General features: G+C 45.0%; 1 protein-coding gene across 1 annotated transcript in view; it reads right to left on the reverse strand.

The window, feature by feature from the left end:
- Positions 1–2,729: 2,729 nt before the first annotated feature.
- Positions 2,730–14,242, reverse strand: part of HCN4 (hyperpolarization activated cyclic nucleotide gated potassium channel 4) — a 103,374-nt gene continuing 91,861 nt past the window's right edge. Inside the window, exon 8 of the mRNA XM_054214174.1 lies at positions 2,730–4,294. Coding sequence (XP_054070149.1) covers positions 2,730–4,294 — 1,565 coding nt within the window. The remainder of the gene's footprint in view (positions 4,295–14,242) is intronic.

Raw genomic sequence — 14,242 nt, forward strand, 5'->3', positions numbered from 1 at the left:
AAGAACTGGAAAATCAAACAATGTCCCCGTGAAAAACAAAGGAAAGGAACCCAACCGAAGAAGGATGTTCACCAGACTGGTGGATGGAACGCACGTCTACCAGAGACAGCCCTCAGGGTGTTTCTGTGCACCTCCATTTGTCTGAGTGTCCACAGGGGTTGTTGAGATTCAAGTACCAATGCAGCAGTCACAGGACAGTCATCCATGAGGGCTTGGCATTGCTGGGCTGAAGACCTTTGCCACCTGCTTATATTAGATACACCAGACCCAAACAGCTCAGCTCCCAACCTCTTGAGATGCTCATTCTAGGGGCCCTCTAGCATACGGGGAAGAAAGGATCGCTAAAACAAACAGAAAACTTAAAAGGATATTCTAAGTCTTCCTTCTAGGAACTGCCTCATACCTTGGAAAATATGAAAGGATCTGTGAGTATGCTTCAATTCCGTCAACTGAGTCTGTTTCGAGATGAACCTGTACATATTTGGAAAAGCAGGATCTATATATTATAATTATCACCCGCCAATCACTCCTACAGGAGGGTCAAAATTGACATGTATTTTAAAACTAGGAGATATATATATATATAAATATATGTGTGTGTGTGTGCGTGCTTACACATGTGCATAAATAGACTACATATGTGTATAACTGTATACTATATATATAAAAGCATGTGTGTATATATAGATATATAGATATATAAAATCTATACACACACACACACACACACACACATGCACCCCTCCCACCACACACACTCACACATATATAGTTGTATGTAGCTAATAGAAAAAACATTTCCAGAGTTCCCCTGACCCTTAAAGGAAGACCAAAGCTGATTACATCTGAATTCTGAGCCACCAAAGCACGTTGAAGCAGGAGTGCCCAGGAATGCTTGCAGCAACATCCAAGATACAGGCACATGTAAAGAGTTTTGCAAACAATTCGGTATAAAAAACAACTGTCAGCCAGTGTTTTGGGAGAGAGTTGGGGGTGGGAGGAGGTAAGAGAGGGAGTTATATGAACCTGTATCATTACTGTGGTAATAGTAAGTTTTTGGCACTGCTGCATGAAGTCCTGCTTTCCCTCTGAGGGCTGGAGGGACCCCATGATAGCTGGAAACAGAAGGAGGCTGGACATGGGTTTCTAACAAGTGTTAGAAAAGTTGAGCACCTGACTCTTTACAGTGAGGTGGCCAGAGACACCTCTTGGCCTAAGAAAAACACAGAAAGAAAGGATCAAAGTAAAAGAAAAGGAGACACTTGCCCTAGAGGTAAAAGCTTTGTGCACCCAATAGCCCCTTACTGTCTTCATCCCACTTTGACTGCCTTAAATCAGGGGACCCCAAAAAATCCAGCTCAGGGTGCCTGCCAGGCCCCAGATGTGTCCAGTGATGCTGCAACTGCAGGGCGAGACCAAAGCCAATCAGGTGCAGGCTGTTATTGCTGGTGAAATCAAGCAAACGATTTCAATTCCCCCATCAGAGGAGAAGCATGGACCATGGCTGGCCAAATTTCTGGTCTAATCTGGTTTAATGGCGTAAACATAGTTGCAGATCTGGAGGATTCTTGGCTTGGCACCAGTATTACCCTCGGTGCCTCAAAGCTCAAGCTCCCTTGGGCTAAGGAGGAAGAGGGCTGGAGTGACTGCACCCCACTTCTCAATCTTTTTCTATCCAGTTCTCTTCAAAGCAGTCAGCCCATGGACACTGAGACATTAAAATGAGAGAGGGAAGGTTAAAGTGCTGCCTCTTTCTTCATCCCTCCCCTTGCTTTGCACGGCCCAACCTGGAAGGCAGCACACAGGCTTTCCAAACCATGGAGAGATTGAAGCTTGGGCTCTTCTGCTGGCTGAGGCCAGCTGTCTGGCATGCTGGCAGGGACAGGACTTCTCCCATAACCCACCTCCACGACGCCTATAAAAAAACAGAGGGGATATTCACTGCCCTCCTTGTGACATACAAGGGATTGCTAGAGCATCAGTGGAATAAGAAAGAGACAAGAAGTCAGGCCTCTCCATCTCCTGGTCACCTTTATCTTCTTCAGATGGAGTCCAAACAAAAACTCAGCCCTTCTGGAATCCCTAGAGGGAACTGCGTTAACGAAACTCACCCCTCTTCCTGCTTCCTCTGCAACCTGCTGATCACAGGAGAAAACCTGGGACGAAGTGAAACTTTCTGATGCGCACAGCAAGCCATCCAAGTCCCCCCATAACTGGGTGCTGCAGGTCAGGTTCACAGCTGGTGCAAAGCGATGCAAAGCTGAGGCCAACCAGAGCTGTTCTCCAGCTACAGGCCTGTACAACACCAGCTACAGGCCTGACCTGATGTTCCTTTTTATGGCCCACGTCAACCTCGGATCTTTGTCTCAACAGGAAAACCTTTTTTTGGTGGCTTCTATGGCTGATCATTCATATGTTCCAGCTCAGGTACACACCTTGTCTGTGCGTTACCTCGTTGGATTAAATTTGCTCATAACCTTTTGTTCCATGTATTAAAATATTCTATAAAATCAAGTGACCAAAAATCTATAGCTCTAAGAATACCTGGTTATCTTCTTTTTTTGTTGTTTTTCATGGTTTTTTTGTTTGTTACTAATCACAGTTAAACCTAAACAAAAGAAATGGAGAAAAAAAGAGAGGAGGGAAAAAGAAAAGGAAAAAATTATTCATGAAAGTCTAATCAGGAACTGAATTGCACGGCTGACATAACCAGCTCTCAGAAGGAGTCCTCACAAATTGGAGGGCAGTTTGGATCTGACAGGTTCCAGATCCCCTGTGAGCGCTATGGATTCTTTCCGCCCACCAGCAGTCAGAGAAGCGGCGCCTGCAGCGCTGGCCCCAAACACCAGCGGATGTGGTAAAGAACCTGAGGACATCTGACGTGGTAAAGTCACACGCCCAGGAATTGAGCTACAAGGCTTCCCAAGAAGTCCAGTCCCTCCAGCAGGAAAAGGAGAGAAGCTGGAAACAGATTCTCTAGAGGAATGAGGAGAACTTTGGCTCAGCGTCTGAGCCAGCTCTTGGGGCAAAGATGGCTGGGAAGCAGAAATCAACTTGATGTCCTGGTTCAGACGTCCCGGTGGCACAGGCGGTGTGCTCTTGGACTGCAGGATCTGCGGAGGTGGGCTGGCGGTCTGAGGCAGGAGCAGAGATCCGTGAGAGCCTGAGGCCCCAGAAGGGCCACATTGAAAAGTTCTTGTTGCCACTGGGCTCTGACTAGGAGGACTAAGGCCAGAAGGGGTATAACAGGGAGAGGCGACACCAGACTGTTGGAGTGGAGACATGGAGGCAAAAGGTGGCCGTTCTTGGTGGAGCTGGGCTATCGTTCCAGTTAAAGATCCTAATGCACTTGGATGTGTTTGGCACAGGCCTGAGGACGGCCCACCAGAGGCCTGTGCCAGCTGGCTTAGGCTGGAGGATGGAGAGTTGGAAGAAGGAGGGGCTTGGAAGTGATTCATTCCCCCCAAAGTTCCACTGCCCGAGAGCTGCTGTAACTGTCCCCCCTGCAGTGGTCTTGTGGTGGGCTGGAACTGGTTGAGAAGACTGGGGGGTGAGTTTGATGAAAGCTGGGTGAGTGATGTTGATGGGGAGCTAGTTGTGGCTTGCTGGAAGTGCCCAAATCCACTGCTGGAAAGGGCTGGCGGCTGCGGCTGCTGCTGCTGTTGCTGCTGGAGGGGCTGAGCTGTACCTAAGGGTGACCCAGAAGATGCCTGTTGGAACACTGAGGACGTGCTGCTCAAACCCAGCTGGCTTGAGCCACCTGGAGGGGATCCCACCTGGAACTGGCCCAAGCCGGCGGCTGCTGAGAATCCTGCAAGCTGCTGGATGTGGAAGGAAGAGGACGAAGGCGTTTCTGCTCCTGGCGTATGCAGCTGGGATGGAGTACTGGAGGGAGAGCCAACGGCAGAAGGCCCAGTCGACGGGATTAGAGACTGAAGCCTTTTCAGCTGTCTTGGAGTCTGGTTGGATTGCTGTCCCAAGGAACCCAAGACAGACACCGGAGGACGGAAGATGGCTGTCGGGAGGCGTGGGTGGTGGGTCAGGGCTATAGCGACAGAAGTGGTGGCCGCTGCAGCTTGCAGGGGTGCCTGGATCAGCGGAGTCCAGATGACAGGGGTGGGTGTGGATGCGGCAGCGGCAGCAGCAGCGGCGGCAGCCTGGACATTGTGAGCACAATGTGCCATTTCTCTGTCGTGCTGCACAATCTGCTGGATGATCTCATTCTCTTGGTAGTTGAAAACACCCGAATTGAGGTCATGCTGGACTTTATGCAGCAGAATGGAATTTTTCTTGCCTGTAGAGAAAGTGAAAAGAGAAGGAGTCATTCTGATGTGTCAAAGCATGGGAGGCTTCCTCAAAGCTTCCTGCCAGACCTTACTCAAATTGCTGCCACTGTTTCCCCTGCACTGTCATTACAGGATCTATGTACAGTCCCAGTGCTCCAGCAATAAGATGACAAACGTCACATCTTCTGCTTTTGTGGTACAACCAACAAACCTCAAGATCCCATAAAAGTGTGCCTGGCAGGACACATATTCTTAGTTAGACAGTAAAGCCACTTGTAATAGTTGTGGCAGACTGGTAGCAAAGCTTACGAATCTGTAAGATTCTCATTTTGCACCTCATAATCTGAACTTCCATTACAAAAAGAGGATAAATCCAAAGGCTGTAATTTTTTGGGGGTTTGCAAAGGAAAAACCTCAAAAATATAACTCCAGTGAAGTCTCCTGAGTCTTCAGCTACTCTCCAGCGACACCTTTTCCTCATCTGTCTTATGCAACTTGTGCACTCTGAAGTCAAATATGTTTTGCTAGTTGAAAGGCAATTTTGCTATGAATAAGGAACAGAAGGACTTGGCATGCTGGAAAAGCTCAGCTGGCCCAAGTCAGAGCCCTCAGACATGCTGCAGCTACCATCTTACTTGGCTGTGCCTTTCTAGCCCCAGCTATAAGGAAACCGCAGGCTAGCAAACGTCATGTTCCAGCTGGACTTCCTAGCCTGCAGCAAAATATTAGCTCAGTGCTTTGCCTTTTCAATGGCCTGGAAAATGTGGCGTAATGAGTTTGTCTGGCCTGAGAGTGCACTTGGCACTGAAGGGAGGCACTCTCCTGGACTGAAGGACAGAACCATTCAACGCAGGAGGATGAGATGATGCCAGCAATGCCCTTCCACCAGAGCACAAATGCTTTCTCAAAGGAGAGGGTTTCTGATGTGGACAGTCTCTCTACAAAATGGCTTTCAGATCTCTGTTCTTGTGACAGCATGCAAATCGGTAACGGTGCCAGCATTGATTTATAAGGAGCTGGTATACGCTGATTTGAATGATTTTCTTACAAAATCGGTGTGAATTAGATCCCTGATCTTGCCTTTTCAAGGGTCGTCTCTATCCTGGCAACATACACCAGTTTGAATTGATGACAGCACCTGCCCATGGGCTTCCTTTTCACTTTGGTTTGGATGCGAAGGGTTCAGCCCAATAAGTTCTGTGTGTGTGTCTGCGTGCGTGCATGTACATACCCGGCCCTCTGGTTGTGTGCCTGTACACAGCTCATTTTGCAGCTGAAGCTCAGGGGGCGAGTGTCGAAGGGTCACCTCTAAATGAGGCACCAGCCAGTTTGGATCAGATCAAAAGCTGTATTAACCCTCCTCCTGAACCAAATGCATCTTCAGGCCCCGCACCCATTAGCAAACCTCTGCTCGGATTCAAATGGCATTTCTGCTGGTTCCTGTCTGATCACGTCTAGTTCCTGTACGGGATCAGGGCAAACAGACAGCATCTTGCCAATTGCTGCGGCTTTAGAGAGCATGAGACAGCAGCAGGTATGAATGGAGGCCTGGGTGTGGAAGGGCCTCTTTTTCTGTATTTTAACCCCAAATCATGTCATGTTTTAAGAATTAAAGGCTGGTCACAGAGCTTATGTGAATTAAGTTTCCTGCAAACAAGGGCTTGTCCATTAAACTAGTCTCCATGCTTTCATGAAATCACAACTTTCAAGATATGTAATCCATTGATATTATCGACTAAGAACACAATATAATATTTAATTTGTCCCATACAGCATTCTAGTTTAAACCGGTCAGCTGATAGTTTCCAAGAAGGAATGGTTAAAAGTGGACTGCCATGTTGGGTAGTCATTCCCAGTGAGATGCCAGAGGAATTCCCTTTCAATCCTATGCCAGTCAGATCTCAGTTCTTTGTGTACAGATGTGGGTACACCTCTGTGCACAGATGACATACAGACTGCTGGGGTTTTTTGACTATATGGTGTATCTTTTATATCTGTAACAGATAAAAACGTCAAGAGTTTAAGGACATGCCTCTTACTCTAGCCAAATGTAAAATCAAACATTTGGCAGCTAAGAACTGGAATGACACTCTGAAGACGGTAGCTGGTGTCCCAAAAAGTAACTCTGAAATGGTAGAATCTTGAGTATCACTAGATGAGTTCCAAATCTACCACCAGAAAAAGGTGAAACAAATAAGAAGGAAATTATAAAGTGTAAGAGAAATACATATAAAATGCTAGGAAGACAGACAGTATGATGCTTTAGTTCTAGTGTCTAGCTACAAAGCATGAAAAGATACAGAAAGCATCCACAAGAATCAGGCTTGAAAAACATCAGTGAATAAGTACAATGTATTCAGCTTCTCTCAGAGAAGAAATGACTTGATACTGATTTATAGGGAACTTCAGAGGTGAAGGAAGCTGCTAAGAGCCATTCCCTTTGGTTCCAGAAGGATCCACGAGATACTGGGATTTAGACACGCCCAGACAAAAAAGGAGGAGTGATCTAACTGTAACTGTAGTTATGCATTGGAAGAAAACACTAAGGGTTTTTCCTTCACTGTCCTTTTTTAAATCAAGCATTTACCTTTTTATAAAGGACGAGGTGTGGCTGTGGCACCTGAGTGCTATGCAATAGTGCTATGCAATTGTTCAGAGCAGGTAAAGCTTGCAATCTACAGTGGGCTGAACCACACCGTAAAGCCAAACCACTAAAACGCTGCCAGAGTTATGACTGTGGAACTGTTATGTTTGGGACGTGTCTGTTGTGGGTAGTGCTCTGGGACGTTCAATGCTTTTGTGTTTTACCTACTGCTGATCACTCCCTCCAAAAAAAGCAGTAAGGTATATGGCCTGGCCTTTCTTTTCTCACCTTGGAGAAAGACACCGGCCCTGGAAGGACACAGTCCTGAAGGTAAACAGTGTTCTGACCTGCTAATGTCATTACATGGGCTGAACAGCTCGTCTGCACTGGAAGTGCGTGTGGAGGAGATGTAAATAATGTCTGGATTATTGTACACCGGACTGGAACAGACAGCACCAGATATTGCCTGAACAGGCAGATCCTGGTTCTTCCTGCCATTCCTGTAGCCAGGCACACCAGAGGGAGCATGACTGTCACCTTTAAACTTAAAAGCATTTTTGCAGTGAACATACAGTGAAAGGGAAGGTCACGCTGCACACACACAGAGTAATTTCCACCTGGTACCTACTAGAATCACGCACACGCTCACAAACAAATTAGATCACAAAGAGCTGCTTAAACAGAAACAGAAATACTAACTGCTCCATGTCTGGAGAGAAGGAACAAGCTATCTAAATAAAACTGACAGGTAAGAGAGAATCCAACCAGCACACTTGAGTTAAAGAGGGATGCAAACTGCAGGTTTGTAATCATCCTCTTTCTGGAGTTGAAGGTACAAATCCCAGCATGGGGAATCTGCAGAATCTCACACAACTGTGAGGTCAGGATGTGGATGGGAGATGGCACGCTGAGTTCAAAGCAGCCAGGCAAAAAAGCTGCCTTACCACATTTGCTTTCTTGATAAGAGACTGTAGCAAAACCCGGCTGAGGAGGCATGGCGAGGAGTAGAACAGGAGAAACAGCAGATGTTGCTAGTGCAGCTTTCCAAAAAGCTCAATACCAGCAACTGCTCTGTGTTTCCATCATTACACCTCATCTCACTCTTTTAATTCCATGTCACCTGTCTTTGGCTTCTGATTTGCTTGTCTGTGCTTGAATAGCCTGCAATTTCCAATGCTGCCCTCAATTCAAACTAGAACCCATAGCGATGTTAATCAGAGCTGCACAGATGAATTGAGGGGACTGATGTTTTCATAACCGGAGTTCTTGACGACACAGAAAGAGCTGAACAGCAGACTCTGGGTTCCTTGGCAGAGCACTAAATAGAGAACATGCTAACATCTTCCAAACATGCAGACTATTTACTGAAAAATGGTTTGATCAAAGCTCCTTAAATTTGTGTCAAATCGATAAATTCATTCCAGCAAAACCCTTGGAATTATTTTCTTGTTTTTAAAACAGAACATTTCAATTTTCCTTTGAAATTTCATTACACTTTACTGTTTTCCTGAGCCCAACTTGAATGAATCAACTGTTTCATTAGATCAAATTTTTCTTTTCTGTTTTGCCAAGAAAGTCTCAAATTTCTGCTGCAGAACATTTAAAAAATTACTGAAAATGTTCTTTCAATTATTGAAGGGGAGAGGAATTTTTCAAAATCGTAATTGGTTAGCAAACTGAAAAATGAATTGGTTCCACCATCTAATTAATTGCATCATTTACATGATGTTTCCACACACCAACGTAAGTCTTATTAGTTGCTTCTGGAGAAAATCCTCCTTCCAGCCAGCACCAGATGAGAGCAGGCACACAGCAGAGTCCTGGTGGGACAAAGCCATTTTCCTGTCAGGTCTGACCAAGGTCCTGCATGAAATACAAGCCAAAGGTGGAACGGGGCAATAGGAGGAAGTTTGCTTGGGCCGGTGGCTCTGAGATTATTTCTCCCCCTCATCGTATTTATGAAATTGCTTCAGTTTCAAATTCATTTTGCCTGCCCTGGATTTATTGTCACAGCACCTGCCTCAAAAGGAGAGCAAAAAAGTCAGCAATCAAAGAACTGAAAGGCTGATTAGTTTGGCTCTGTGTAACCCTAATTGAAATGATGTTCTGCAGCTCACAGCTCCACCCGGTGAACCGCAATGGAGTCCTGTGTTCTTGCTAAGCCAGTGAGAAGCTTCATTAGGAGAGAGGAAAAAGGACTCCTGTTTCCCCTTCAATGTAATCACTGAAGCACAGGAGGCTTATGTTATAGTTTCTCTTTCCGTGTTGTTTATCCCACCTAAATTAAACTGCTGAGCAAAGTCTAAGGTACTAAGATAAACAATCCACTCAACTATTTCTCCTAAACCCAAAAGCACTACACAAATGGACTGAGATGCCACGGAGCTGGCGTAGGAGCCATCTGCAAGCACCTCATGTCCCGACTCCCCACCCTGGGTTACTGTGAGGTAGCTGAAGGCCCTTTACCTTTCTCCAGAGGAGAGAGAAGCCGCCTTGGGCTTCTGCAGGGCAAGTGGCGTGTGATAACCTAGGGAAGAGAAGACTGGGGGGCTCCCAAGCAGCCACTTGGGCTGGATGGTCCCAGGAACGTGCTGAGGGACAGTTCAACGGATGGAGCTACAGGAGCACAATCAGGACTTAAGACTAAAAAAGTCTCCACGGCACAATTGACTCTTTTGTTCTCTTTGTACAGCTCCTAACACAATATGATTTTTTTCCCATAGTCAGACAAAAATAAATATCATCAATGGAGTGCTCTGGGTTCTAAAACTCCCTATTTTCCTCACTGCAAAAAATAGGCTAAATACAGGGGAGAGAGGAAGATATTTAGAGCCCAGAAGATGTTCATAGCACAGCTACTTGGGCTTTGAAGTTGAGTAGGGTATGTAAAATTATGGAAACTAAGCAAATAGATGTTGCCCCCTTAATAATGAATTGCAAAGTCAGATTTTCCTCAACTGTAGATAGCGCACAAAAGAACAGGGAGAAAGGCTCATGTGATTTCATAAAAGAAGCTAGCACTCAACAATAATTCTTCTATCAAATAATCAAAATTAGCCTTCTGTTGTTAAAATTCTGCACAGACACAGGGGAAATTAGCTGTGACTTTCTGTTCATTTCTCTATTCAGCTCCGCCTAAGCCCACTGGCTGCAGTTTAAGAATTCAGGTCACTAAATTGCCTTGTGAATTTGCATGTATTTGAAATAATCTCACTTTATTAGGCTGGTTTATGCCCTGGCCTGCTGTCAAAGTGGCTGCCCCCTGCCACATGGTTACTTCTTTCAGGTCTTCGCTTCTTATTATTCATACGACTGGGTACTAAGCACCCTGCTTGGATCACTGGTTGCAGCAAAGGGCTCGCAGCACATTGGAGGTGGTCTTTGCCCTCCCTTGCCTATGTTGTCCTGAGCTGGTCTCCTGTGGTAAATTCCGCTTGCTGCCATCGCCCCCAGCGGGGCAATGCAGCAACTGGGAACTGCAGGCAAAGAAGCCCTGGACATAATAACTGGCAGTTTGACACAGCCGCTCCTGTGCCCCCGAGGAACTCTTCTGCACTGGCACTATACCAATTGGGAGGTCTCGCTGCACCAGGTCTTGCCACTGTCTTAGAGCCTGTGTATACAGGGAAATTAGCTGGAACGGAGATTTCAAAATAATTCTGAACTCCCAGTATATGTGCTCTTTTCCTGTTCAAGCCTGACTTTCTTTCAAATCTAAGTTAACCCACACCAAACTGTATTACTAACTGTCATGTAAAGGTTTCTGCTCAGAATTGAAGTACCTCTTGGAAGCACAGCAAAGCCCAGCTGGATCTAAGAGCACCTACAGAGTTCAGTGCACTTTAAAAATCTGCTCTAGAAACCAATTCAGATTAACTTTCCTGAGAGCCTGGCTGTGTAAATACATTACGAATTGGATGGGCAGTTCTGGATGAACTGCTCCACAGTTGCTGCAGTATGTGCGCTCTTGTGCCACGTACAGACAAGGCAGCACCCCCCTGCGTAACTGGTGCTTCATTTCTCTCTTCCTACTGCTGTAGCCTTTGAAGTCCGGTGGTACATTTAAGATACAACAATATCTCCTTCTTCCCTGCTCTGGCCTCTGCAAGCCTATGTGGAGTTACACCTGTACACAGGGGGTTTATTGCGGGAAAGCCAAATACCACACTGAAAGGGAAATAAATTTTATCAGTGTAGAGCCCACTGTACTGAGGAGGCTAGCTGAATCAGATTTTCTTATTACCATCCTACAAAAAAAAAAAATAGACTTCAAAAGTTTGAAATGGACAATTCCCTGTCTTTCCAAGTGAAGGTCTTTCTTCCCTGTACGGCTCAGGCTTACCAGTGATTGCTTCTCCTCTCCCATAAACCGAATAGGTATCTTCCAAAATATGTAGCATCTCTTTTAACAGACAGAACAAAACCTTTAACTGGGCCAAACTATTGTAGGTCAAATGATACCCCGTGAATAGTGTTATCTGATAAATCTCACGACAGGTAAACAAAACTTAAAATAAATTAAGCTCTTCCCTCCCGCTCTTTATAGTTATGGCCATCATACAGAGCTTTGCAGGAAGTGAATATATAGAGCTATCTAGAGCAAACTGTTTGTGACTACCCATGAACGGGTGTAAGAATGGTATAATTCTGGAGTGCCTGTGATGAGCGGTGCTGCCTGAAGCACAGTGTCCTGGCTGTTACTTATCACTGGAGACTGAAGCCAAAGAGCTGCCTTCTCCTCAAGTGGCAGAAGTGCTTGTGTCTGGAGCCAAAGCTCCTGCACTCAATTCTCAGTGCCCTACTGGAGCTGACAGCTGTGACAGGGACAGATTCTGGAAGACTGGACATTCTGGCACCGTTGTTCTGTCAGTTGTGTGCTTTGCAGTGTGGTCTGGCTGAAGATAGCTACTGGACTGCCTTCAAGGCAGGGAAAGTCCCCTGAGTCTAGAGGTGTGGTTGGTAAGCCAGTCTTACTTCATTTAATTAAAGAGGGTGTTGAAAATGATTTTAAAAGGTGTTGGAATGGTAAAATGTTATCTGAACAGATGTTTCATTTTTATGGAGATAGCAAAGAGCTGTGGACATGGCTCTCTAAATGTACAAGGAATCCATTAACTTGGGGGACCGTGGAGATGAGGCACAAATATATGGCATATCCTACCACTCCCCCAACTCTCTCACTTCTGATTAATATCTCCCAGCCAGCTAACTACCTGTCTGCGGTACTAGTGTCTCCTGACTAGAAGATCAAACTTCCCAGAGAACTCGCACCCTGCAAGGTAGACATTGGTTGGGATAAACTAATGTGACCCAGGTCATTTACAAAGTCAATGACAGGTCTCCTGAGATTTCATCACCACTCCCCACAGTCCCATCCATTGGAGTGTCTTAGGCTTTATTTTCCTGCTAGACTTGCAGGAGAAATGGCACTTCCATATTCGGGGGAACAGGGTTGCCAGTTCACCTTAATTAAGCTGAAGTCATCTGCATTCATTCATGGCTGGTGAGTTGCTGATACCTTTCCTTAGGCTAAACAGAAAACACTCCGAGGCTGGGCCTTCACTTACAAATAAAAAGAAATTCAAATACTTAATTTCTGATTAATTCCAAGTTCCTATCCTGTGCTACATAGCATTTCCAGGGTGTGATTCACTGAAGCCACTTTAATAGCCACCTTAGGAGAAGACGAATCATGCTCTAAACGCCTTTTTCTCTCTGCTGACTATAAAAGTCAGATTTGGATCTCCACAATGTACTGTTGGAAATGACGGGAGAAGATTTCAAGTCAGAAGAATACACACAGTGGTATTTGAACTTTGATTCCTCATAAATACTTATGTTTATGGGTTATTCAGGTGATCAGAAAGGACACAACACAGGAGAACCTACGTTATCTCTTGTCAGCCACTGATACCCTCACCTGCTCAGTACTTGGATAATAAGATTCCACCTCCTTAAAGGACTGGGCAGAGTTCAACATGATTTTGAAATCAAGCTTCCTCCCGAAGCACACACGCTCTAGCATTGTATACCTGGGCCACAGGAACTTGTATCTTTACATCACCTGTGCCTGTATCAGCAGCGTCAAATAAGAAGCATATATATATATATATTTATATAGCCTTATGACCAAATCTGCTTGCTCATCTCACATGTGCAGCTCTTTGCGGGTTACTCACCTGCATACAGTAAACAAATTTGGGACTACAATGTGGATACAGTGTAAAATTTATGCTGAGTACATATTGTTTTATTTATACACATTTCAGTCCGTTTCATTTATTCATGTGATCTTGCATGGCACCTGCCACAAGGGAATAGGCAGCTAAGAAGCATTCAGAGCCCGAGCTCCACCTTTGTTAGTGTTATTTTCCCTGTAGAAGGGATGAGGAATTGAGGCACAGAGCAAAGGCATGACAAGGACAAAGAGGGAATCTGTGGCAGGGCTTGGCAGGGATCCCAGATCTTCTCATTCACAGTTCACCTAGCCTCACACAGGCCAGCCCTTCCTCTGAGGCAGCAGATCCCCGAGTATTAGTCATGCCCTAGACAAGCGGGGTTGCAAACCCAACAGGATTTCAATGGCAGAAGCGTGATCGCAAGCTGACAAATAGGGTGCCCAGTCAAAAAGTTTGGGAATGGCTATTGTTGTGGCTTGTTTATATGATAAAGCTTTAAAAACTTCTCCCACTATAATATCTTGAACAGATACTCTTGTACCGCAATAATATTACATAGCTATATTTAGAGACTGGTATCATGTTGTCTTAGCTTTTCTTTGTTTTTTTAGCATCTGCAATGCCTGGAGGAAACACAAGGCACTTATAATCCTGGGTTAACTGGGATCCTTGTATCAAAACATACAGAACTGGCATTCAAAATGTGTACATTTCAAACTACCTGGTGAAAAATTCCTGATGAAAAGGAAAAAATAATTTCCTCTGGCTTTAAGTATGCCTTCAGTGACCTTGTGTATGACCAGTGACCTTGATACGGATGGTAAGCAACCTTACAACAGACATCTATCATATTTGTTACAGCACAACGAACAATGGAAAATAATTGCCCCCCAATATTTTTGGAACACATGAGTGAATTTTGATTCGACAATATTCATGACCTGTATCGTATTTTCTTTCAATGGACATTTGAGTGGTTGTGTTTTACAAGTGCAAATACTTGTGAAAATCTAATATTTTAAGCTTCAACAGTCACTGAAAGCCAGTTTCAAAGCCAGTCAGGAACAGAATGATGCAACTTGCGTAACTAACTGACACATCACAAACTGGGACAATTCACAGATGCTTCTCAAAGAATTACTCACTGGAGAAATGAACAAATCATTTCAACACACAAATACTACAAAGAATTT

The sequence above is a fragment of the Rissa tridactyla genome, chromosome 9, assembly GCF_028500815.1.
Source record: "Rissa tridactyla isolate bRisTri1 chromosome 9, bRisTri1.patW.cur.20221130, whole genome shotgun sequence".
Lineage (NCBI taxonomy): Eukaryota > Metazoa > Chordata > Aves > Charadriiformes > Laridae > Rissa > Rissa tridactyla.